The sequence below is a fragment of the Ursus arctos genome, unplaced genomic scaffold (genome assembly GCF_023065955.2).
Source record: "Ursus arctos isolate Adak ecotype North America unplaced genomic scaffold, UrsArc2.0 scaffold_12, whole genome shotgun sequence".
NCBI lineage: Eukaryota > Metazoa > Chordata > Mammalia > Carnivora > Ursidae > Ursus > Ursus arctos.
The window spans coordinates 9,053,318-9,078,869 of NW_026622786.1; the positions used below are offsets into that span (position 1 = coordinate 9,053,318).

The 25,552-nt window shown below is 46.7% G+C and overlaps 1 protein-coding gene across 1 annotated transcript; it reads right to left on the reverse strand.

The window, feature by feature from the left end:
* Nucleotides 1-625: 625 nt before the first annotated feature.
* Nucleotides 626-22,115, reverse strand: TENT5C (terminal nucleotidyltransferase 5C). The gene is made up of 2 exons (XM_026483647.4): nucleotides 22,008-22,115; nucleotides 626-6,221 (listed from the first exon to the last, which is right to left on the reverse strand). The coding sequence occupies exon 2, from the start codon at nucleotides 6,194-6,196 to the stop codon at nucleotides 5,021-5,023; it is 1,176 nt and encodes a 391-aa protein (XP_026339432.1). The 5' UTR covers nucleotides 6,197-6,221; nucleotides 22,008-22,115; the 3' UTR covers nucleotides 626-5,020.
* Between the last annotated feature and the right edge of the window lie 3,437 nt (nucleotides 22,116-25,552).

A 25,552-nucleotide genomic window follows, 5' to 3' on the forward strand; every position in this document is an offset into this window, starting at 1 on the left:
TCACTTCTATACCATCGTAGCAGTCGGATGTAGGATGGTTGAAGTTAATTTGGTTCTCTTATTGAAAATGGGTTTGGGGGGGCGCCTGGGTGGCTCAGTCGTTAAACATCTGCCTTCGGCTCAGGGCGTGATCCCGGCGTTCTGGGATCAAGCCCCACAACAGGCTTCTCCGCTGGGAGCCTGCTTCTTCCTCTCCCACTCCCCCTGCTTGTGTTTCCTCTCTTGCTAGCTGTCTCTGTCAAATAAATAAATAAAATCTTTAAAAAGAAAAAAGAAAATGGGTTTGGGGCCAAAGAACCTAGCTTTAACGCCGAGTCAAACAAGATCCAGTGAAGGCAGATTCCAGGACTATACCACCTGATACAGGCATTAGCCGAAAGGCTGGGGTCAGTAATGCAGCTCAGTTTAAATCAGTCCGGCACCTTGGAGAACAGCCCATATATGAAGTGTCCACAGGGTGAGCACACACCCCTTCCCCCAGAGAAAGCACATCTCTCAGAGAAGTATCTACAGCTGAGAATGTTAAGAACTGACCCTTCCCCCTCCCCCCACACAACATGTTTCCTGAAACCTAAGGCAGGTTCACTGTTGAGGAGACACAAAGAAATGACCATAACAGACAAGGTTTGGGGGGTTTTTTAAATATATCTTTATTTCTCAAACTCAAAGCTTTATTTCATCAACTTCTAAGACAGTTTGCATTGACAAGTGATTTCACCTTCATCACATAAGAAGGTCAATGACCATCACACCAAAGAGGAAACCTCACGTATCTTAGGCATCACTAAGAAATTAGTATTTCGAAGGCTATGCAAATTCAGAATCGCAAAAAGCTTCCAATTCACTCCAATGAGTATCTTACTTTTCATCTATATTAATTTGGAAATTATTGGATAAAAACTCCTAATTTTCCTAAAGCAGCTATTTTTTTTTTTTAATCCTTTGGGGAGGGGTGGAAAAAGACCAGATGGCTTGAGTTTTAAAACGCCCACATATCCATATTACTTAATGACTTCCTCTTTAGTGCATCGTCTTCTCACCTTCCTATCCAAACACACATGACAATTTGTACCAACTCTCACCAGCCCAGGCAAACCTCCAAGTGTTTTCTTTAGCTTACACTTAAATGATTTTTGAAAAAAAAATGATAAGTAAACAAGATTAAGAACTCACCAAACAAAACAAAACAAAACAAAAACAAAAACACATTTTCTTTCCTGATCCTCACCTTGGGGAGTCTCCACAAGTAATCCTGAAAAGTTGCCAGGTCTTTTAAAACACATCCTCCCTACGTACTTCCCTTGGTCCTCGGAATGTAATTGGCTGAACGGGAATAGGTTCCAAAATCAACTGGACATTCTGGTCTCTGCCAGATTAAGGATCTGAATCTAACCCTGGCAAATGGGAGTTCTTCACCTTACAGAATCCAACCGAGGGTTCTCCCTCATAGAGAGCCCCAGGAAATCATGGCCCCGGGGGGCTACAGGGTCTCTTCCCGCAGATGAATAACTATCAATACATTTGAGCTCAGAATCTTCGTGCACCCTAAAACAAGGTGCCAGTACCAGAAAGTTCATTGGAAAGGAGGCGTTCCTAAAATGAGGAAGTCGCTCCTGAGTGGCACCCTTTCTCCAAGTTAACAAAGCAGTGCTAGTTAGAACCCTAACCTACCATGAAGGTAAAGAGCTAGTGCTCGCAGGGAGGCAGAAGGACGAGCAGATTCAGGGCATTAGCGATTTGATTGCTAACATGTCACCACAAAACATGGGTTTACACACAGCTCGCAGTGACTCAAATCCCCAGGGAAAATCAGACTGGCAGGGGGCGGGGGGAATTTGACCACCAAACCACATCTGTTAGCACAGGGCAGGGCCCCAGCATCCTTCCTACCCGAGTCTCCCCGGCTGCCAGGTGCTCCCAGGTGTGGGCCGCGCCCCAGCCCACATGCGGTTAGCAGGAACCCTGATTGGAAGGTGTCCGTGATAGCGAGTTTCGTTTCAGAGTTGAAGTTGAGTGAGGAATCACGTCTTACTGCCAAAGTAAAATTTAAGGGTGAGACTGAAGCTCAAGGCCAGGAATTTAGGCTGTGCCTTTCTGCCAACACAAGGGGAAACGGCACTGTTTTAATCTCAGTGCTGCTCGAATGGATTCCAAGAAGCAGGCCAGGAAAACAAGCTGCATACTTGCAGAAAGCATCAGAGAACTTCAGAGTCCTGAAGCAAGTGCGACTGCTTAGATTTCTATTAGAATTTGTGCTTGAACTTTAGTGCCCTTGACCACTGCCAAGTTTCATGTTACTCAACACGCAAAAAAAGAGGAACCACAGGGCTTGGTACCAGTTCAGAGGACCTGGTGCTTGTGTGAGCAGCACAAAAGGCAGGTTTCAGCTGGAATTTCCAAACACCTGAAATTCAAGGTTACCCGATCTATTCCGAGGCCGGCAAAGGCCTTGTAGAGCAGGTAGACATACCACTGGACCAGGGAGATGTTTTAAAAACGCAGCTTTGGTCAGTGCAGCTTTTCACCCCGATGGTTCTAGAACACGTGTCTCCTTTCAAACTCCAAAATGGCTGACTAACTTCAGGTGAACAGATTACACCAAGATGGTCATTGTGCAGTGGTGGTAAAGAACTTGGGGGGGGGGGAAGGAGGGGGAGACTGGGAATTTCTAACCACTTCTGGGCTTCCTTTCACCCTCAGAGAAGGATTAGTACCAGTCAGCAAAAAAAAAAAAAAAAAATATATATATATATAAGCAGAAAGAACTCCAAGGGCAAAGTGGAAATTTAATTACTCGATATGGTTCTGATTCTATCTTCGTCTGGAGCCTCGTCACCCTGATCTCCAAGCCTTCTAGTAGGAGCAATACTGACTGACTTCTGATAGCAACTGCTCATGTTGGTGGCTTCAATCGCATCTCAAAGTTTTGGTTAATCAGATCTGTCACTTTTGCACAAAGATGTTGCCATTAGACCACAATGGCAGCCTTTTAATGTCATGGATGAGCACGTAGTTTTTAAACTTGGGATTCACTCTTCATTCCCCCCCTTTTAACCCTGAAGCATGCTGGGGTCCCCCCTCAACATGGGACCAGTCTGGATTCAAAGCCAGTGCATTCAAATGTAACTACAGTTCACAGGCAAACCGGAGCCGGTTACTTACACAGAGAAGTGGCTTCTATTCACCGAGGGTAACACAACACGGATACCAGCTGAGCCCTGGGGTTCAGTCATGCCCAATCTGCTTTTAAGAGGACCAAGACACCACATTCCCCAAAAAAACAAAAACCCTGAAAATACCATCTTCAGAAAAGGGTAAACCACTCGTTTTCTGCTAAGCCTTTCTGCATTAAGTTATCTTCATTGCTTAAAGCAAGGAGAAAGGAGAGTAATCACTCAGGGGTTGGGATTTTTATGGCCACAGGAGAAAGGAAAAATCAGGAGTGTGGATTTGATGAAATCACTTTATAGACCAAGCTGGCTGGCGATACCGAGTTCCTTTGCCCTCAGTACCCTAGAGTGAGGCTTTCTAAGAGATTCTACAAAAGTTTCAAAACACAAAATTCCTTATCTAGATTGACTGGGAAAGCAGTAGCCTAGAACTTTCCCGTTTACCAAGCTTGCTTTAGACTGGAGATTAACACTGTTTTCCTTCTAAAGTGCACAATATAAACAAGTATGGTCAAATCTACCGGAATAAGGAAGACCATTCTCCATTTACTCCATTCTTCCCCGAATCCACCAGAATTAATCATTACAAGGTGCCCTGGCAGCCCCGGTGCTCACCAAGCCCAGATGAGCGCGAAGCCCTACCTCACACACAGCGCAGGGACAGTGGGCTCAATTCTAAAGCAATCGGAAGCCAGAGGACTCTGCCCACAGCAGCAGGTCATGCCACAGGTCATTCCTTCCTACTGAAAACCCCGAATTCATGTGCTGCCCCAAAAAAAGCCTGGAGAAGGAAATCACTATTTTTTGAAGAAAGAACAAAAACAAACAAAAAGTAATCAGCCAAGGGACTCCAAAAAAACAGCTTGTCATACTTGGAATGTGACCAAAACGGGTTTCCAATTAAAGCATGGGAAGACCCTCTCACGTCAGTTACTACAAGGGCTCTGGAACTCAGCACAATCCTTAGTCTTAGGAAAAGCAAAACGAAAGTGATGAGCTGCTGAGGGGGGGGGGGGAAGTGTCATTCAATAAGAATTCCTTAAAGGAAAAAAAAACAAAAACTGAACATTCACATTTCCTATTTACAATCACCCCTCCCCCACCCTGCCGCCACCACAATTCTGCTTTAACATTGTGTTCCACATTTTATTTTGTTTTCAAGTTACATTTCAAGCAAAGGTCTTTTTTTTTTTTCTCAGCAATATCTCACAATTCCTCATGAGAACACAGCATCTAAACCATAAACCACTGTCAACCAGATCTCAATTCTCCAGCTACCGGCTTTGGTTTATTCATGAAAGAAATCCTCAGCTCTGCTACTAGGGAACAAACATAGGCAATTCAGTCCCTTGAACAAAAATGAAGTCACGTGACCACTCTCATGTCCACCATTTTCTGCCTGGCTAAAACTGGTACAAGAAAATAGACTATAAACCACAACTTTCATAGAACAGCTGAGAATCCCACGTGAGGGCCAACAGAGCCTACTCTAGGCTTGACTGAGAAGAGACACTGCCCAAGCATTCTCCCAGATTTCATTAGTGCACGGAGCTCCAATCTCCCCGTGCGGATGTTTGGGACATGGCATGTTAGTGTCTATCTTGGAAAGATGTGGATAGGTCGTACTTCCTATAGCATTTTCCAAAGTGGCACTGGAACGATGGGTCCCTTTAGGGTTGGCTCATGATATACTGTAGACCCATTCCAATGGGTGCACAAAGAAAAAAAGAGCAGAATCAGAGCTGAGTTCCCCTTTAAAAGCCAAACACCTACATCTAGAAGGAGGCTCCCCTACCTGAGAGCCCTTGCCCTATTGGGGTTCCCACTGTGGAAGCCCTCAGGTCTCAAGGTTAGTTACAGGGCAGCCAGGTAGGGTACGGCTGGCTGTAGGTGACTGGGGGATGGGCAACATAGTAGTTGTTGAAGTTGCCATCACTGACGTAAGGAGCTGGCTGGTAGTAACAGGTGACGTTGGTGGCGTTGGGGATGATGTTTTGTTCTGCCAGCACGCGCAAGGCCAGGAGGGAGATGAGGTTCAGGGTCTGCCTCCGCTCGTGCCCCATGAGGCACACGGTGCTCTCGTTCACTACCCTGCGAAGGATCATGAGGTAGTCGTACTTGCTCCTCTCTTCTTCGGCAAAGTGGTTTTGAAGGTAGGTCTCCAGCTTCCTTTGCTGTTCGAGGATGTCCGGGAAGTCGATGAAAAACCTGGAGCACATGTAACGCTCGAGAGTTTTGATTTCTTCCTGGTCTGTGGGCCGGAAGTCCCGCACGAGGAGGTTGCTGTACTTGAGCAGGCCCCCGCCCCTGATCTCTTCGGGGTTCTTGGTGGCGATCAGTCTGTTCTGCAGGTGGTCAAAGGCTTCCTCGAAGTCCCCGTACACGCTCTCCCCGATCACTGTGGGGTGGACATGCTCAGAGATGGGGCCGCTGGAGCAGTCGTAGAAGAAGAGCAGAGAGTCCAGGATGATCTGAAACGAGTCCACACTGAACTCGAACTGGCGCCGGATGGAGTCGACGAATTTCAGCTCCACGTTCCTCCCGTTCTTGTTGGAGAGGGAAATCAGGCTCCAGCGGTCTGTGTCCGTGCAGACCTTCACCAGCTTCTGGACGTACGCCTCCTTCAGGGTGACCGGGCTGATTTTGAGCTTGTTCACGCCCTCCGGCAGGAAGTTCAGAAGGGAGCACAGCACCACATCTCGGACCAGCTGAAATTCTGCCTCCGTGGGAAGAGCCACGTGAAAGATCAGGTCCAGGTCTTTGCAACCCAGGCCGTTGTCTTTGACCAAGACGTGGCCCGCCGCGGAGCCATTCAGCCGGACGTCCTGCACTTTGATGCCAGCCTCCTCCAGCCGGCCACGCACGGTCTGAACGATGTCCTTCAGAGTTATCTCCAAGGTTGGAAAGTTGCCTCGTCCGTGGATGGGTACGACCTCGGTCAGGACCTCGTGCAGCCGGCTAACCTGATCCCAGTTGAGCACGCTGAAGGACACGCAGTCCCTAGTACTGCTGCTCTCCTCTGCCATCTTGGGGGGCGTTCTGGCGGGGAAACTGCAAGTGAGGGGGCGAGAAACAGAGTTAGGATTCACTTCCACAAGGCTAAGCAGCCCGAGGGACTCAGAGCAGATGCTCAATGGTCTCTGAATGATTTCCCGCACAACAGCGACCATGGGCACTTACTGCTGGGCTCTGCCGTGAGGGTCACAGGTCACGGATGTCAGGGGGTATGTGCACGGAGTAAGGACAACATCTACAGAATCCTACCCTCTGCTTCGTGATTTTGTTTTCTGTGGGGCTGGGTTCTTCATTGTGCTTGTTTTGTCTGCAAGAGGGTGGACTGTGTGAAGGAAAGTAGACAGACTTCTTACACAAATAAACATGTTCCTCAATAGAAGGCCTATAGGTTTGGCTAATTTTCCTAGTTTTTCATAGAATTACCTCTCCTGCCTTCGCATGCCTACTTACATCTTGAACTGGCTGGTACCTAAGCTACAACCCCCACACCCTAAACACAAGACCACCCCCAGGAAAAGACTTCCTTCACTCCATGAGGAGATGACGATTCAACTCTGGGTCGCAACCACACCGAGGACAGGAAGTCCGATCAGTCCCTGCTAGAACCAGGTACACGGATATCTTGTTAGCAAGAACCCCACGTCTTTTTCACTCACGGGGGTGGTCTGCCCTGTAACCAGCACCTCTGTTATCCAGAGCGGAATTCCAGGGAGCCATCTGAATGACAAGATTCCTGGCAACAAAGGCTCAGGTCAGTGCTGTGGTGAATGGCTCTGCCAGCAAGGAGGACCCTCCTAGGGACGTGGGAAACTTCCTCAGGGCAGTGTGATCTTTTCACTGTATTTTGAAATCTAGTACCTCACGGCTACCTAAGGAGAATCAAGTTAGCTCTCAGTACTCGGAGAAAAACATCCCGTCTCACGGTTGACTTGCTAGAACCATAGTTACCAAAGTAATTTTCAACCAAGTGATACGTTTCAGAAAATAAAATACAGCAGATCCCTGGAAATCCTAATGTGTAAAAACAAATACTGCTGTATTAGAAAGTCAAGGTGCTTGTGGATCCACGTGGGTCAAACATTAGCTAGACAGACGTAAGAGCAGAAACAAAATGTCAAGGTGCTATCCTCACGGTTCAGTGTGAGCACAGAATTTTCCACCCCCTTCACCTTCCTGACTTGCTAGGCGCACACAAAACCCACCCCAACAACTTCTGCAGTTTCATTGTTTGGAAACCGCTGCTTTTGAACGCACATCCGCCATCACTGTCCTGAGGTTCCAACTTGGGTTTTAAGCCTTGCACTTGTGCCAGGGATCCTCGCCTGACATAATCGCTCAGAGTAAGGGTGATGGTTGTCACTCAGTGTTGGGGGGCACCACTGGACACCCCGAGACAAGCTTTCCAGAAGCTGGCCATTAAGAAGGTGGGTGAGAATACAACATAGCAATAAAGGGCAGTGTGTGATAGAGAGAAAATGGAATATAAAGGTAGAAGAAAGGACTGTCCCTTGATTCGGGTGAACAAGAAGGCCACAGAAGAGTTCACTTATGGGAAAGGGACATAAGCTGACAGAAAGGCAACATGAGCTCTGGGCTGGGATTGAGGGCCAGAAGGCAATGTGCAGCCAAGACCTAGCTAATTGTCCAGTCTGGCTGTCAGGCACCTCTCAAGCCAGAGCATAGGTTCCCTTTAGTCTGTAGGTTAAGGGGTTGAATGTGCTTGGCCGGCAACAGGAAGGGTGGTCATGTGATCCCAGCAGGCTCTAGGAACACCAATCTGGGGATGAGCCCTCCTATGCTTGCTGCGGAAGAATACTTGCCAAGGGTCAGAGAAGCTTCCCTTCAAACCTGTTTGGACAGTATAAAAAAGCTCTAGGCTCTCTGGATCATTCTACCAAAGCACACCTAGGTTAACAAGCAATATTTGTGATGAAATACTTCATGTTCATTGTGGCTAGCATTTGGCTTCAAGTCAGACTTGGGACATCATTTTAATGTGCATATCTATGTACATTTGGTTCTTTGTGGCCCTTTTATGATCAGCATACAGTACACTGTGCTCATTACACAGGGTGCTGCACAATTAAGTCCAAATGACTACAAAGAGGTATGGCTCTAGCTTTGTTTTGAGATACTGCTAAACTATCTATGACTTCGTGACACAGAGTTCCATCAGGTATGTTGGTCTCCCTATAAAAACACAACTTACTCTCCCTATGTATCACCTGCTATTATGCTTCCAAGTCTCATGTTTAGATACAGGTATGAGAAGTCACAGTGACAGAGGAGTAGCAACTGAATCAATACATGGGAGAGAAAAAACAATTTTAAGAATATCTCTTGGAAAAACTTTAATAACGTTGCAGAAGAAAATAACTATAGAAATGACTTTTGACTCGTGCCTTTTTTTTTAAAGGAGTTGTGAGAGAGAAAAAAAGTTTCTAAAATTAAAGTCAGGACTCCTGCCACCCTTACAGCAGTAGTTCTTAGAGGAGGAACATCTAACACCAGTGAGAATGTGATGGAAGCTATCGTTCCTTCTCCAGGGAGGGAGTGGGGAGAGAAGGGGATGACATAGGCACGAGACCTTTCATATATTTTAAAATCTCTAAACTTGTAGTAGGTTCAAAGTTAGAATCTGTTTTAGATTGAAAATTTGTAAGGTTCATATGGGAGGAGGGGCAGGAATGGCCAGAAAATTTATGAAAAACAAGAATGATGTACATATGAGCCCCATAAGAGATATTATGAAGGCACAATTATTGAAACAGTGTGGTATTGGTAAAAAAAAAAAAAAAAGACAGATTGTTGGAGCAGAAGTTTTAAAATCCAGAAACAAAATCTAATACACAGGGGGATTTTGTACATAACAAAGGAGACATTTCAAAATAGTAGAGACGAAAGTTTAGACATATAGTTATCTACATTTAAAAAATGAATAAGGTGGCTCCATGTCTTGTGCCAAACTAAGACCTAGATGGATGAATTAAAGACTTAAGCATAAGAGGACAAAACCTTATGAGTTCTGGGGAAACATGGAATTTTCCTACACAAATATAGAGGAGGTAGTCCTTTCTAAGTCACATAAAACCTAAAAGTCAAACATTTGATACAGAAAAATAAAAATATCTACATGGTAAAGACACCACAAAGAAGTCAGAAGACAACACTAGGAAAATATTTGCAATGTGAGGCAAAGTACTTATTTTATTAATGAAGAATGAGCTCCTACAAATCAGAAAGACTAACACCCCAACAGAAGAAGGGGCAAAATACATGAACAGTGGCTCAGATGCATAATACATTCAACCTTACCTTAAGGGATGGGCATATTAAAATTTCACCGTATCATTCTTACCTATCAGATTGGCAGAGATCAAGAAGCAGACACCCGTTGGCACACTGCCCATGGGTTCTCTCTGAAGAACAGTGTGGGACTCTTAATTTTAAGTGAATGTACTCTTTATATCAATTCTACTTTTAGGAAGTCTACTTTCGCTTTTATCCTGTGGGTATACTTGCAAGTATGCACAAGGATATTCACTGGAGAATTATTTGTAAAGCTACAGAGACATCAATAGAAGGTGAAATGACTTAATGCATGTATACAACAGTATACAATTGCATGCAGTTATCCCAAAGAATGGAGGCAGCTCTCTATCTGTAAGAATGTGAAATGCTAGTCGAGATTTATTCACAGAAAACCAACACTGCGTGTGTAAAAGCACAAGCCCATGCTTGTACATTTATACAGATCTCTGGAAGGAAACACAACTACTTCAGCCTATACCAAATACCCCCTCTAGACTGGGAAATGGGACAAAAGAAACTTATTTTTAACCTTTTTGAATTGAGAACCTATACATGTATTAATTGAAAATAGTTTAAATCTTATGAGCCATGTCTGAAAATCTTTCCCCCATGAGCCGTCTAACTCATATGCTACCTTATTTAGTTCTTTCAGTGCCTTTCCTATCACTCCCCACCATCTCTTTGTCCCCAAATCAAATACACATAGAAGCTTCCCCTTTGAGCCTTAAATGTGGATCTCTAGGGGTTAGGCAGGGGAGAAGGGACTGTTTTTCCCCTAGAATGGCTTTTAGTCAAGTTTCTACTTCTCTATTGTTTAATAGAAGATGTCCATTGTTTGTCAAAAATCCTCCAGACTTTCAAAATAATGGATAAGCCATCTCATCTAGACCCTTTCTGTGTTTGTTATCCCGAAGTGGTTTTTTGTAGTTTTATAAGAATTGCTATTTCTCATTTCAGACACATGATAGTGACCTTCATGATGCTGTAATGTTGATTACTAGTTAAAGTTGCAAGAACCTTAAATGCAGTCAACACTTCACCAGGAATCTAGGATGTCTGTATTTGGCAGCTTGCATGCCAACTTCTTCTGACATACATGTGAACAATGGAGTTAACTTTTAGAAAAATGTAGTTCTTGTAAAAGCATGGTGTGGAACATGACAAATGACAAATCCATGGTGTAGTTTGTAATTCTTCCAGTTTACCATGACTTAGATACGGAAGAGCTCAAACTACTGAAGGCTCACATTTAGGCTGGGTTCATATTCAGTGCTTAGCCCGTTAGAAGAGCCCAAAATAAGTTACTGGTGATGATTACAAAGGAATTCTTTGTTTTCTCTTGCCCATCCAAACAATTTCAAATATCAAAAGTATATTTTTTTTAGTGACTCCAACAACACTGGTATTACTAGAATAAATCAAAGTCATAGGCCCTGAGGGTGTAGACAACACATCAGAGCTTAGTGTAATACTTTGAGTTTTAATTAACCATTTGAGATCAACATTGATAGAATCTGCATATAAAAGAATCATGCAAAACACATTCTCAACTCATGAAAGGCCCAGGTTAAAGACAAATTCTAGTTAGCAGAATTAGCAAAATGATGACTAGAAAACAAAATTAATTTGAAGCCTAGTAAATTCAAACTAGTGTCTGATTTTCCTTTTACTGTCTGAGAAGAAGATTCACTGTATTTTGCACAGTAGAAACTAGGCAAGGTGGGAACCAGGATTTCTCACTGATTTGGAAATTCAGGCACCATTTTACAAGTGAGGATGACCATCTGCCTACTCAGTTCAAAGTACTTAATCTTCTAAAAATTTGGACTCATGATGACTAACCACCTCAAGCACCCCTGAATTTCCTTTACTTCTATCATCAGGTTGCAGCAGAAGGGTAGAATGCACACATTGAAAGGAGACAGTTTTGCAGGAATGGCAGCAAAAGGTGAGAGGAAAAGACTGACCAGGCCCAAAGAAGAATAAATCAAGCTTCCTAAGAACAAGTTCATGTCTAACTTACCTTTGTTTCCCATGGCCTGGGCCAGGGGCCCCCAAAGGCAAGTTGATCTGAAAATGCATAATTAAGCCCTAATTGAAAAGAAAATGGAAGGAAGGAAGGAAGGAAGGAAGGAAGGAAGGAAGGAAGGAAAAGCTATTTCTAGTCCTGCTTCCTAGCTTATCTAGAGCCCAGAAATAAGAGTGACAGAGGCTATGAAAGCATGAGGGGACTCAAGGTGGGTCCGTAGGACAGGCAGCCAGACAAGCTAGAGATGAGCGTGAAGAGCCCATGTAACACTTCTGGGTCTTTAGGTCAAGGGCTTAGGTCAAATCAACACTGATTGCTATTTGTGCTAGGTATTAGATATAGACACTGTCCACCGAGTTCTTAGTACATGTGGAAATGTCCATCTGTGAAGTTAAGGACAGTGTATATATTAAGTCTCAGTCTGCGATATTTCACATGAAAGCTCTAGAAGCTACTGTCCCAAGGTTTCATGGAAATGCTGAGGTGTGAACGGAGACTCTCAGCTATGGCAGCCCTCCATCTCCTCCAGAGACAACTGAGCAACACCCTCTTCCTCTGACCCTGCTGGGGTTTAAGAATACAAAAGAAACTCAGGGGCGCCTGGGTGGCACAGCAGTTAAGTGTCTGCCTTCAGCTCAGGGCGTGATCCCGGCGTTATGGGATCGAGCCCCAGATCAGACTCTTCTGCTATGAGCCTGCTTCTTTCTCTCCCACTCCCCCTGCTTGTGTTCCCTCTCTCACTGGCTGTCTCTATCTCTGTCGAATAAATAAATAAAATCTTTAAAAAAAAAAAAGAAACTCAAACACATTTCAACATTCCTTTGATGACATTTCCTTTTATGGTTACTGGATGTTACCTCAAAAGCCTGGACCTTCCTAGTAACACTTTCTAGGCTCGAGGTGAGAGACCCAGCCCTGGACAATGGACAAAGCCTGGTGACAAGCCACAGGAGGGGTGTATGCAGAACAAAGACACTTGCTGTCCCCAGCTCCGGACTGAGAGGAGACCCAGGCACATGAGGCAGGTATCTTCCACACAAAGTCTTCCCCCTCCAGTATACCACAGAGGGCATATTCAGAAAAAAGAAACTACTCATTGCATATAAAAACCTAGAGAGTTTAAGCAGAAGTAAAAGAGGGTGACATACACATCATACTCTTCTATCCCACCAAATTAAGGAATACAGATCAGAAAAGATGAGGTGAACTGACCCCAGATCCTCAACTCTACAGTGAACGTTTGAACACTTGGAACTGGTAACAGTCCCCAGTGAGCTCGCTCTGCCACTGGCCGGGTGGGAGGTGGGGAGAGGATATAGGATCCTGCTACAAGCCCACAGGGGCACTGTGATAACCAGTTCTTGCTGCGACGGCAGTGATCTCCTCTAAAACAGAGTTTGTGTTGGTCCTATCCAGAAAAGGAGAAACTTACCCCTAAAACCATGACACTTTATCCACACCACCTACACTGAAAACAACAAAGCTTGAACCAATTGCCCTTTATTGCCTGCTTAAGAGCAGATTCCAGCTGAGCAAAGGACATGAGTCAGGGTTCATCTTCGAGGACGCCAAGGTGGTTTAGAGGTGCCTCTCAGAGAAGGCAATTCACTGCCCATGGTGTGGGAAATTCTATTTCTATTTCTATTTCATAATATAAACATCTTATCAATGCTATCGACTCAGAAACCATGGACTACCTCTTCAGAAGTTCCAGCAGGTACTAGCAGGTGCATAGCCCTCCAGGCCCTCTTCTTGGAGGGAGAGACCAAATGTGACCAGATGTCTAGCCAGGTGCCCTCACATGAACCACCAAACTCTATCTGATCCAGCTTTATCTGGACCAACCCATCTGATTTGTGCACCAACGCTACTATTATCCCTACTTTACAGGAAAGGGGACTGAGGAACGAAGAGGTTATACACAGTGTTAACTGTCCAAGGATGCCGTGCCGGGAAGGGGCACAAATGGCCCTGAGGGGCTTCCTAGGAGGTGGATAGTTTGGATGCACGTGTTGGGGTGCGGGTAGGGCTTGGAAGATAAGCTAGTTGCTCAACTAGTTGTAAAAGGCGGCTGGATGAGCGAAGGCCCCTGAGCGAGGCGGGCCAGATGGCAGGGGCCAGAAGCAAGGCAGAAGCATTCCGAGCACGGTACCTCACAGCTGTCAGTGCAGAGACCCTCTCCCTCAAGATCACCATGGATTTGGGGATGCATCCAGCCTGGCTGGATCCACCAGAATGGAAGGTAATTATGCATAAAAATGCTGATCATTGTGCTCCTGTTTGTTTTAAAGCAGCAGAGGCTGTGAGGTGAAGGCCCAGGCTGCTCCCTTTGAGGGAGCTCCCGGAGGCCAGCCAGGAGGCTAGGCAGTGGTTCTCAGCGCAGGGACAGCTGCGGGGATGCGCTCTGCTGGCTGGAAGATCGGCAGTGTTCATCTGCTGATAAAGCAACAGAACAGGACACTCTGAAGACAAGAGGGCAACTTTCTAGATCCCAGAAACTGATAACCCAACCAGAGCTTCAGACAGAAGGTAGGTAAGTTCGCAAGAAGTGACAGGAACCGCTCGGGCGAGCTGGAACAGAACTGGACACACCTGCCACTTTTCCCAACTGCACAGAGCTTGGCCCTTGAGATGCCTATGCCGTCGAGAAACAAGCCGGGAACTCTGAATGACCATGGACTTCATAAAAGCAGCAGCAGACTAGTGGGCAGCAAGGAGAAAAACTGGGCTCAAAGTAGATGCGGCTTTTTGAAGAGAAATCATCCCTTCATCCTCGAATGTGTGGTGAGGGCCAGGACTTATGGAGGACCAGGGGGCAGCCTGAGGAAACCTTTGTCTGCCAGCGGCCAGCCCCTCACCAGGGCCCGGGCCCCAGGGAGGAGGCCACGCTGTGGAGACTCCTCTGCCCCCAAACACATAGAAATGGTACAGATAACCGAGACACACACCTACCTATGTTTCACGTGAATGTCCACAGAATAAGAGTGTACATTAGCAGGCAGCCCAAAGCAATAGAACCAGATAAAATAATGCCTTGCTTATTAAAAGGACAGTAAAATATATCGTGTGTCAGCCTTTTCTACAACACCCGCAACACACTCTGCCTCCGTTCAAAGAAACAACTGTGCCATGCCGCAAAACTCTGCCCAGAGAAGACAGTTCGAAGTCAGTGACACAACAGATCCCGCAGCTGACCTGTTCTCACTCTCCGCTTGGGCACATCCAGCCGGAGGTCTCAATCTATTTTCTCAGGGTTATCAGGAGCGTCCTAGCCACTGAATACCCACGTGTGCTACAGCCCCCAAACATGGTATGATTCCCACGGCAACTGGGGTGCCGCCTCCGCTGAAGGAAAGGGGTGCCCCGGACTGAAGAAGGGGGCCACCAGAACCCAGGGCCACCTGGCTTTGCACCACGCTTTGAGTTCGAGGGGCCCTCCCAAGTTCTCACTTCCCATGGACGCCCACAGACGGTCTTAATGGTTATCAGAGATTGGGCTCTGTCCGCAGACACCCGCCCTAAGAGGACTCCAAACAGAAAGCACTTTCTTGTCTTTCAAAATAGGATGCTTGAGCAAGTGTGGCTGGAGAGATAACGCTGGAAGAGCTCATGCTGTGGCTGCAAAACAGCATGAAACAGAATCAAAACACGGGCCCAGAGACTGTAACAGGGACACCACAGAAGTTCACGCGCTTAAAGGAATACCCTGAAATCATCGCAAATGTAAACGTTAACAAGGTCAGGACGCGGACATCTTTAGATGGAAGCCAAGCACAGAAGTCTTGATTTTTCCAGGGTGTCAGCGATATTAAGTGCTACATACACCACTTGAACTGGAAATAATCCCTGTTGCAACTTGGCGCCCCACTTCCTCCTACGAAATGCCTCTTTCTAAATCAGAGATGTTACTGGTCTGACTCATTTAAAGAGATCGCCAGAGCTGGCCCCTACCATTTTAGAGACTGACTAGACTGAGAAAAATAGAACCATTCCTAGGAGGCTGTTTACCATAAGGATGGCCAAGTTTCCATACAGTTCACAGGGTCTAGGGGCTGCCGGCCCCCAGAGTCTACCAAGGGTTGCACACCGCCTAACTCTCCAGCTTAGAACATGGAGCAGTTTTCAGGTGTCCAGAAGGAGGGCCTCAGTTTGCTGTCCCATCCCTAGCAGCATCCCTGGGCCTTATCAGGATAGGACCAAGCTCAAGTGCAACACTTATCATACTTCAGACACACACACACACCCCATTCACATATGTCTAAGTGTGAGCTGGCCTCCATTTCTGGGAGGATGCTAATTATGCACAATTCCATCCAGGTTTTAGGTTTGCATAGACCCGTCCCTGTAGCAGGCACCGGACCTCCAGGTCTGAGCATGGCAGCAGCCTGAGTGACACACCGCCAGGCTCAGCGGTCCCTTTGACATATAAATGCTGTGAAGAATGGCAATTTGGGTGGATGGGCAGCACCGGCAGGTGGAGGGATGCATTAAAAAGTGAAGGAGCAAGACCATGGGGTACCTATTTCTGGACCTATTTCTGTACCAACTGCACCGGGGCAGCCAAGTCACCTTGTGTGTTGATATTTCTACATGTGTGGAGCTGTGCAGGCCATGGACATGACCCACTAGGAATGACTATCGTTAAATTAGCATTTACCACGTCATGTGTTGCTGTCATTTGGCAGCTCACAGACACCTGTTACCTGAACAGTATTTCCCCTTGCATTTTCAAATTTCAGTTGTTGCTACATTTTCATTGTTGATACACTGATTGAGCCCTGGTTCCCCCCCTCCAGTGTCAGAAGATTTCATCTGCAATTCTTTGAAATTCTATTACCTGGTGATTATGCGCTAAGAAACTACAGAAGAATGAAAGAATGAGCACCGGACAAGGAATCAAGTATCCTGTGTTTTAGTGGCAGGCCTGACTCACAGGGTGAATGCTTATCAGTAAGTGGGCCACGACGACTGAATTTCCTTTCGTTCTTTCCGGTATCTGAGTGCCTACTATATTCCCATCGCTGTTCTAGGAGCTGACGACCCATCATCGAGCAAGAGGCAAAGACCTCTGCCCTGGCTCACGCTCTCCCTCCCGTAACTTGCTGCTGTTAACTCTTGCCTCCCACTCGTGCAGAATCAGAACTGGAGAGTGAGCCACTGGGCAGCTGGTCTGGACCCGTGCTGCTCAATCCTGTATCCACAAGCCTCGTGTGGCCCTTGAGCACTTGACACGGGGCAAGTCCACACTGAGACCACTGAGACATGCTGTGACATAAAATACACCCCAGATTTCAAGAACTCAGTAGGAGGGGGGGGAGAAAAAAAGGAAAATATCTCCTTAATATTTTTTATATTGATTACATACGGAGAGGCTAACATTTGCTATGATGGGTTAAATAAAATCATTGAAATTCATTTCACCTGTTTATTTTTATGTGTGTTTATTTTATATGTTTGTATTATATGTGATGACTGCTAGAAACTTAACTGGGGCTCTCCTATTTCTCCTGGACAGCACTGGTCGACTGGCCTTATCACAATAAAGAAACCAAAGTCTGAAGAGGTAGAGAGGTTTATCCTCACAACCCAAGACGGCCTCAGAGGCAGGGAGGAGGGAAGCAGAGAGACGGCGAGAGGCCTGGACCCTGGAGGCAGCAGCAGTGCTAGCTCCCAGCTGAGCAAGCCTGCCCCAGGGCCTGGACACGGGGTACACGCTCACTTCGTGTCCACTTCATCTCTCCTCCTGGCTCCGCACTCTTCCTACCGCAGCGCCCGGCCACTTCCTCCACATGAGTGCCCTGGCTGGCCAAGACCATGCAGGGTCAGTCAGCTGCGATGCCCACCTCCTCAGCCACAAGCACAAGTCAGGGATAAACAGGGCGCATTTGGGGGTAGGGTGTAGACAGCCAGGAAGGTGGGGAATGACCCTTTCTCCCACCCTCGCGTAAGGGCTAAGCCAGGGGAGAGAAGCAAATGGCAAGCAGAGGGCGCGGACACAGTTCAAGATTCGTGGATAATTTTCTTCTCAAAACAGGCCCACAGAGAGTGAATATGGAGACAGATATGGGACTTTGTGTGTTCATTCAGTTGAAGATTTGAAAATAGAAACAGAAAACAAGGGACACGGCAGAACTGCAATGGAGATCTGGGGACCCTCAGATGGGGTGACCTCAGGAGCCTCTCAGAAGGGTCTAAAGCTGGGTCAAAATATAGTTTGGTGGGGAAGGAAGAGCACTGATTCGTTCAAATATGTGAGTATGAATTCTGTGAGGCAAGGGAGGGCAGTCCAAGGGAGCTGGAGAATGAACAGAAGGTCAGAAGGGGACAGGTCCTGAAAAGGAGCTCGGCTTCTGGAGGGATGGGCAGTTCCTGGGAGTTCTTCAGATGCCGTTGGAGAGAGGCATGGGAGGTGGAATTGGCCAGAGGCAGGAGAAGAGCCCCGTACTGCTCTCATGGAGCTGCTGTCTACAGGGCCCTGAACCAGGTCAGTGATGGCAGTGGGAAACAAAAAGCGAAAAAGATAAAAGGTCAGCAGAACCAGCAGCCGAGTGAATTGGAGAGAGAAGGGCTGAGCGAGCCATGTGAGGCTGCTGTTGGTGTGGCTGGGCAGGAGGGCAGGATGGGAAGTGCTGGAAGAGAGCAGGTCTGGAGCTCAGCTTAAGGAGCTTCAGCTGCGGGCCAATTAGCAGGCACGGCCCCTGGGCTCCAAACCTACCAAACAGAGGCCACCACTTGGAAAAAGGCCCTGAAACCACAGGGCATTTTAGGCTGGGAGCTTCTGGCCCAAAAAGCTCCCGGCACCTTAGAAAGTGCCAGAATGAATCTACCTAAAGGAGGCTTCCCTCACTGAGAGGACTGGCAGTTCAATGCCAGCAGAGCACTGTATCCAATCCACAGGAGCACCTTCTGTGCCCCAGGCCCTGCTCCGGGCGCTGGGGATTCAGCAGGGAGCACTGATCCCTGCCTTCCTGGGGCTCACATGGCCAGTGGCTAAGAAAAACAAGCAAAATCCCAGTGCCTGTACATTAGGAAGCTGTCCCGGCTCCTCCTGCATCCAGAGCGCTTCCACAGGCCTTTTTACATACCACTGCCTTGGCCTCCTCGGCACCTGGCACCAACCGCTGCCTGGGGAAGCACTTAACTGCTTACTGACTCAATCACGGTTATCCAAAAAATAAACACTTAATGCAGTTTAGTGACCAAGACTCCCAAGGGCTCTGAGACTAAAAAATATCCTACACAGAGTTACTTAACATTAGCAATTATTTCTTCATGTTCGTTTGTTCCTGTTGTTCCAAGTTCAGCAAACAGTTCTAGGGCAGCTTAGAGAGACCAGCTGTACAAAATCTATTGATTCTAAACAATTCATAAGGCTATTTCCTACATAGCTGGGTTATGTGAAGAGACTTTGTCTAAACCACTTAAATTCCAAATATGAGCTTCTTTATAATGCACGCAGTGAAAGGATAAAAAGGCTTGAGACCAGAAGTCTGGGAAGCATCACAGGAGATCAGCACTATTGCTGTACCCAACTGGCTTGTTTAAACACACGAGCATTTCTTTAGACACAGGGGTGGCTGCTTCATCATAATACAGCTGATGCCAGCTTGACAGGCCATGGTCAAAACACCAGGATGGCACAACACATTTTTCCATATTGCCTGTTGTGGACTTCAGTGACATCACAAAAAAAGCAACGAACCTTATCTAACCAGAGTAATGTTTTATCCCAAGTAACACCTCAGATTCTGCATTACTTCCCTTTAACCCCTAAACACACACACACACACACACACACACGGTAACGCACACAGCCCAGAGATCTGGCGTGAGACCAAGAAACCCAAACACAACAATCCAAGTTTAGCCTAACTCATGAAACTGGGCTTGGGCTTCCACAACTTCTTTTGGGACACACAAAAAAGGTTTATCATTCAGTGCTCTTGGCTTGTCATTCTCTAGTGACTGGCCCGAGGCACACAATATATCAGAGATGAAAGATGAAGACAAGGTACTACTTACTTGAGCAGTTTAAAAAAACCATGTCATTTTCTAACTTTGTATCAAATGCTACCGGCACTGGGAGAACAAGGGCACTACAGTCCACTCTACATTATCTTATTGCTAGGCAGTTCCTTGGATTTTCAGAAGTACGAGGACTTCTCTGTTCTTTGATGGGTAGTGCAAGATGTGCACAATTTGCCCTGGCCTTGAACACTGGGGACTGTAGGCTAAGTGGGGCATGTTGGGAAATGCAGGGGTGAGGGGTTCTGTAACTCAGGATGGGATTTCCATGAGCTACTTGTACTCATAGTACAGGCGAGCAAAGCAAGGAGAGAGAACCACTGGTGCTCAGCTAAATCACACTCATTCTGACAAACAGGCAAGATTCACATCCTTTCCTTCAGAGGTACCCCAACTTAATCGCTGGATACAAGGGAGGTATTATAGAAGAAACTCAACATAGAAAGTGCTTCGGTGAGCTCTAGGTACAGACACTGTCATGAAATTAGGGACCTCTGTTTTAGGTAACAATTTAGAGGCCTCCTGGCTGAGGAAAAAAAAAGTGGTTTTGTTTTGTTTTTTTGTTTTTTTACTTTCACATTATGTGGTGGGACTCACCCTATAGCTACCTGAACAATTATATTCAATATACCAAAACCTTCTTTCTAAAAACTCCTTATTGAGAATAAATGTACTCTAAAGATATGGGTATACCTTAAGGCACAAGGTTTCAGTTATCTCAAGTAAAAGCTTGACTCCAGAGATATTAAGTTTTCCATCTTCACAAACAAGAATGTCAAAGGACAGAACCCCTGCTGGTCCAGCCAGACTGCCTCCCTGAAAGCGAAGAGAAAAGTCAGCATTCTCTAGTCCCCACCCCACCCCCTTCAATGGCAGGGTCTCCTGTGGGTCTCACTCCCTCAATAATATCTTTGGGGATTTAAGACACAGCACAATTCTTGGTAAGCGCTCCTACCGCCCCCCACCCCCAAACACCCAGGCAGCCGCAGGCTGCCTGGCTTGCTTCCTTGTGGGCTTCCTTGCCAAGTTACTCCCGTGGAAAGGTTAGTGTAGCCAACAATGGCCACTCTCATCATCCCCCCACCCCCGCCCCTTGGAGGGCAGCTGGGCCATGCCAGGAGTCTACTTCAGAAGAATTTAATAATCTTTACTTTATTTCCTGGGAAGGTTCAGGTTCCTGACCCACCTACCAAATATCCTGAATACCAACTGTCACAATACAAATGATTACAACAGTTTTTATAAACGCTGACTGTAATAAGTGAACTTTAAAGCACTCCACGGCTTGCATGTTATAACTCCATTTAAAAAAAAGTTTAAAAGGCAGCAGGTCGCTAGCTAAGACAAGGACTTAGTCCTGCAGAAGCCTTCCTCCAGACAAAAAGGAGGGAAGAGGACTGAGCTGCTCCCTCCCGTGAGGTCCAGCCTAATGTATCAGTCGGTTCTAGCGGGGATGGGTGAGCTCTCACTCTGCAGAGAAACTCGCCAGGCTTTTCTCCGGAAGTCCTCCCTTACTTTGAGGTAGCGCAGTTTTGTTTTCTCTCGCATCTGCGTTCTGTGTTTAGGTGTACAGTCTACCAACCTGTGCTGGTCAGATTCGTCACCCTCCTCCGCCTCCCGTCCCACCTCTGTGATCTGGGGCAGCCACTCGCGGCACCGCTAGCCCAGTCAACTCACTGTCAAGGCTTTTAGTCTACACGGTAAGCAAGTTTCATTCCTAAAAGGGGAGGAACCAGGCAGGGCACAGACACCGTATTCCCCAGAAGTTTCCAAGAGAAGTGCAGCGCGCGGAAGTCACTCGCTTGGACCACTTTTGCTGCTCACGGTGTCCACCGTCTAGTGCGAGTACACGGAAAGTTAGGGATCTCCGCCCTGACATCGAAACCCCGGGCTTGGCGCCCAGCCGGGGAAGCGCTCCTCCCCTCCCCGGCCTGATACGAGCCCCTGACCGCTGCGTCTCCAACTGCGCCTCCCGAAACCGCCGCATTCGAATTCGCGCTCGGCTGGCCTGCGGAGGTGTGCGTGCCCGCGGGAGAGCAAGCAAGGACGGGGCGGCGGGGGCGCCATCGGACCGGGAAGGGGCTGAAGGCCCCCATCACGAACTCTTCGGCCACCCCGCCCGCGCCGCTCGGCGCGCAGCCCCAGGGACGCGCGGAGCAGGAACTCGCCGAAGTTTGCCAAGCCCCGGCCGAAGTCTCTGGAAAGTTATAGCTCTCTCTCGGGGCGTCTCGCCTGGTCCTCGGGGGCGGGGGATGTGTGTGGGGATGTCGTCGCGGGGTCGGGAGGGGAAGGGGGCACCGCGGCCCCGCACCTGTCCGTACCTCCCCTCGGCTCCCCACCGGGCTCTGAGGAAACTGGAGCTCCACCCGACGGAGACAGACCCCCGAAGGCAGAGCGCACGGCTCTCTGGGGCCGCCGCATCCTTTCACCTTTAAGGGAGGGGGCCGGGGACTCACCTGGGCGGCGGAAGAGGGACGACAGAGGCAGGTCCTTGGCGTGGGCAGCCCCCAGCAGGAGCGGCGCGGTCACTACAGCCCCCAGGCAGCGGCACCGAGTGAGCGGTCCTGCCGCCGCCCCCTCCGTTCTTATAAGGCTTGACCACGCCCCCACCCCCCGTCCCCGCCCCTAAGCCTTCCCTCCCAGGGGAGCAAGGGGCGGGGTGGGGCGGAGCCAGAGCCCACGGGATCCTTCCGCCTGGGCGCTGACGGCAAGGGCAGGGCGAAAGGTGCCCTCTGATTGGCTCCTTGGGTGAATGGTTGCCGAGAGACGAGTAAATCTTCGGCGGCGGGACGGGGCGGGGGGGGGTGGGTGCTAAAAGAGGTAGCACTGCGCAGGCGCAATAGAGAGGGGTTGGGTTGACACCCCCCCCCCCCAACTTCGGAGTTATTGGAACTCTCTACTTTCCGCTAGGCTCTCTTCTGCCGTTGGCATCACATAACTCTTCTCCCAAGTTCTTCCCATCTCCGTCCCGCTCCCTCGCAGGCCTGTTTTTTTCTCTTGCTTTTCTGGGGATTTTCGCGTTGGTTCTCTCTCCAGGAGTGGGGAATGAAACCCCTACGCCTACCTCCGGCGTGTGTTTCGAAGTCAGAAAAAAACTTACGGTTTCTGAGCCAACGGCGCTTTCCTGTTTCCCCAAATTGCCTGGAGGCCATAGGGGAAAGGGCCGGCGCAGTTGGTTCTCTGCCCGCAGTTACCACCTGTGTGCGGTTAGTGGGACTGCGGGCCTTGAGGAGTCCGTCGCCAAGGCGGGCAATCGCGACAGCTTCGGCCCTGCTCGAAATGTCGCGTATGTTATATAACATGCAAGCGGGGCTTGGACACCATCCACTCGTTCCATAGGAAGGGGCCCAGAGTCCAGGTTCTAAACTCAGGTCAGTCTGGGTTGGGATCTCCACTCACCACCTATCTGTAAGGCCTTGGGCAACTAACTTAACCGACCCTCTATAAATCTCTTTCCTCACCTGTATGACAAGACTAAAAAAAGAACAGCTTTCTAGGCTTCTATAAGTACTAAATAAGAACATGAGACGTTATTAGTGCAGTGTCTGATGCAAAGTGTGTAGTAAGTTGTTTATATCAAATAGTAGCTGTTGTTATTTATAAATAAACATTTACTGAGCTTGTACTAATCCTCTACTGGGTGATGGAGAAGGTTACTTCCCAGATGCAGTATTTCCCTATCCCTCCCGGAAATATCAGTGTCTGCCAAGATCTCAAAAGCTCTCTGGTGGAGGGAGAAGTCTGCAGGAACGTCGATGAGATAGGATTTCAGTATGCCTGCTTGTAGGGAAAGTCACAGTGACTCTATTGTTGAACATGAAACAGGTTACATGGTCTGATTTTTTCTCAATTGTTGAGGTATAAATTCAGTATAGTGCACAAAGCTGGTGTGTGCACATGATGAATTTCCACATATGTGTACACCCATCTGGCTGCCAACCAGCTCGAGACGTAGAGTATCTCCAGCTTCCTCATGCCCCTTCCCATTCAGTGTCCCTCAAGGTAAACACTATTCTGACCTCTGTCACGGAAGATTAGTTTTCCAGGGTTTGACCTTAATGTGGATCAATTACATGTATGTGCATTTTGGTGTCTGGCTTCTTTCACTTAACAGTGTGTCTGTAATATTCATCCATTGTGTTGCAAGTAACAATGGTTCATTCATTTCCATTGTTGTATACTATTTAATTATGTAAATATCCAACAATTTATATACTCATTCTACTAGTGGATGTTTGGGTATCATCAAGTTTTCATCTATCCTGAATGAAGCTACTACAAACTAGCTCTTTTTTCTAGCCTCATTGAGATGTAGTTGACAAATAAAAATTGTGTATATTTAAGATGTAATACATGTTTTGATATACACTGTGAAATGATTACCACAACCAACCTAATTAACATAGCCATTACCTCACGTAGATCCTGTGTGTGTATGTGTAATGCAAATGCTCTCTTTGCCAATTTCAGGTACATAATACAGTATTATTAATTATAGGCCCCATGCTGTACAGTAGATCCCCAGAACTTATTCATGGGGTGTAACTGAAATTTTGTACCCTCGGGCCTACATAGACACGCCTTTTATGTTGGATTTATATTCAGGATTAGAATTGCAGGACCACAGAATATATACATATTGAGCTTTATATACTACCAAATAGTTTACTCAAGTGGTTTAATAATTTGTATACCAACCAGTGATATGAGATTTCCAGTTGTTCCACATCCTTGCCAATATCGGTATCATTGGTCTTTTTAATTTAAAAAAGCAGGTCTGTATTTCATTATGATTTAAATTTACATTTATCTGATGACCAGTGATGTTGAGCAACTTTTTATATGCTATTGGCCATTTGGTACCCTTTTAGTTAAGTGTCTGTTCGAATCTTTTGCCCATTTGTAGAGAGTTGTCTATCTTAGTGATCTGTAAGAGTTCCTTACGTATTCTGGGTGTAAGTCCTTTGCCCAATATATGTATTACAAATATCTTCTCCCAGACTGTGACTTTCTTTTCATTCTCTGAATGTTATCTTTTGACAAACAAATTCTTAAGTTTAAAGAAGTCTAATTTATTAATCTTATCTTTTAGGACTGGGGCTTTCTTATGTCCTGTTTAAGAAATTGTTGCCTGGTGTAAGGCCATAGGGATCATGGCCTTTATTTTCTTCTAGAAACTTGATTGTTTTAACCTTCATAGTTATGTCTATGATTAATCTCAAATTAACTTTTTGTGCAGTTTGGGGTCAAGATTTATTTTTTCCCATTTGGATATCCAATTAGCTCAGCACCAATGGCAAGCAGTTTTGTTGAATGAATGGATGGATGAATGAATGAATGAGTGAATAAATATTTTTTGAATGAAAAATTCATTTGAGAGAACAAAGCAGCCAGTTACTTAGAATCCACAATGTCCAGAAAAACCCAGGACACATGATCACTATAAATTTAATGCAAAATTTTACATTACATTGACTCTTGGACCTTTTCTATCTTTTCAGTACCCAGTGAATACCATTAGCACAAGTAGCCTTAGGGTAGAACACAGTTCAGAAATTCTTACCTAGAATTTGATCTGGCATGGTTTGGTTCTACCTTTGTGGAGGTAAAATTTTGTTCAGCTTCCTGACCAGTAGGTAACTTTGACCATTACGGAGGGGGGAGAACCAAGAGCCAGAAAAAAAATTAATAACTCATATATGTGTATATTTTTTTTTCTTGGTCCCCTTTTTATTCCCGGGACATCACTTGACTTTTCTAGAATTTTGTTTCTGATTTTGTTTGTTTGTTTGCCTGGTTTGTTTCATAAAAGACACAGTGTTCTTTCTACCTCATAAAACTATGGCATCTTAGAGCTGGAAGGAGTCTCAGGAAGTCATTGCCCATTGGACACAGAACCAGATATTGAAACTTTCCAAGATTATTGGATCCTCCTTGCCAAATTCCAGCTCCTGCCAGTACACACCCAATCAAAATGTTTAAAGACCTTTGCATTCTGAGT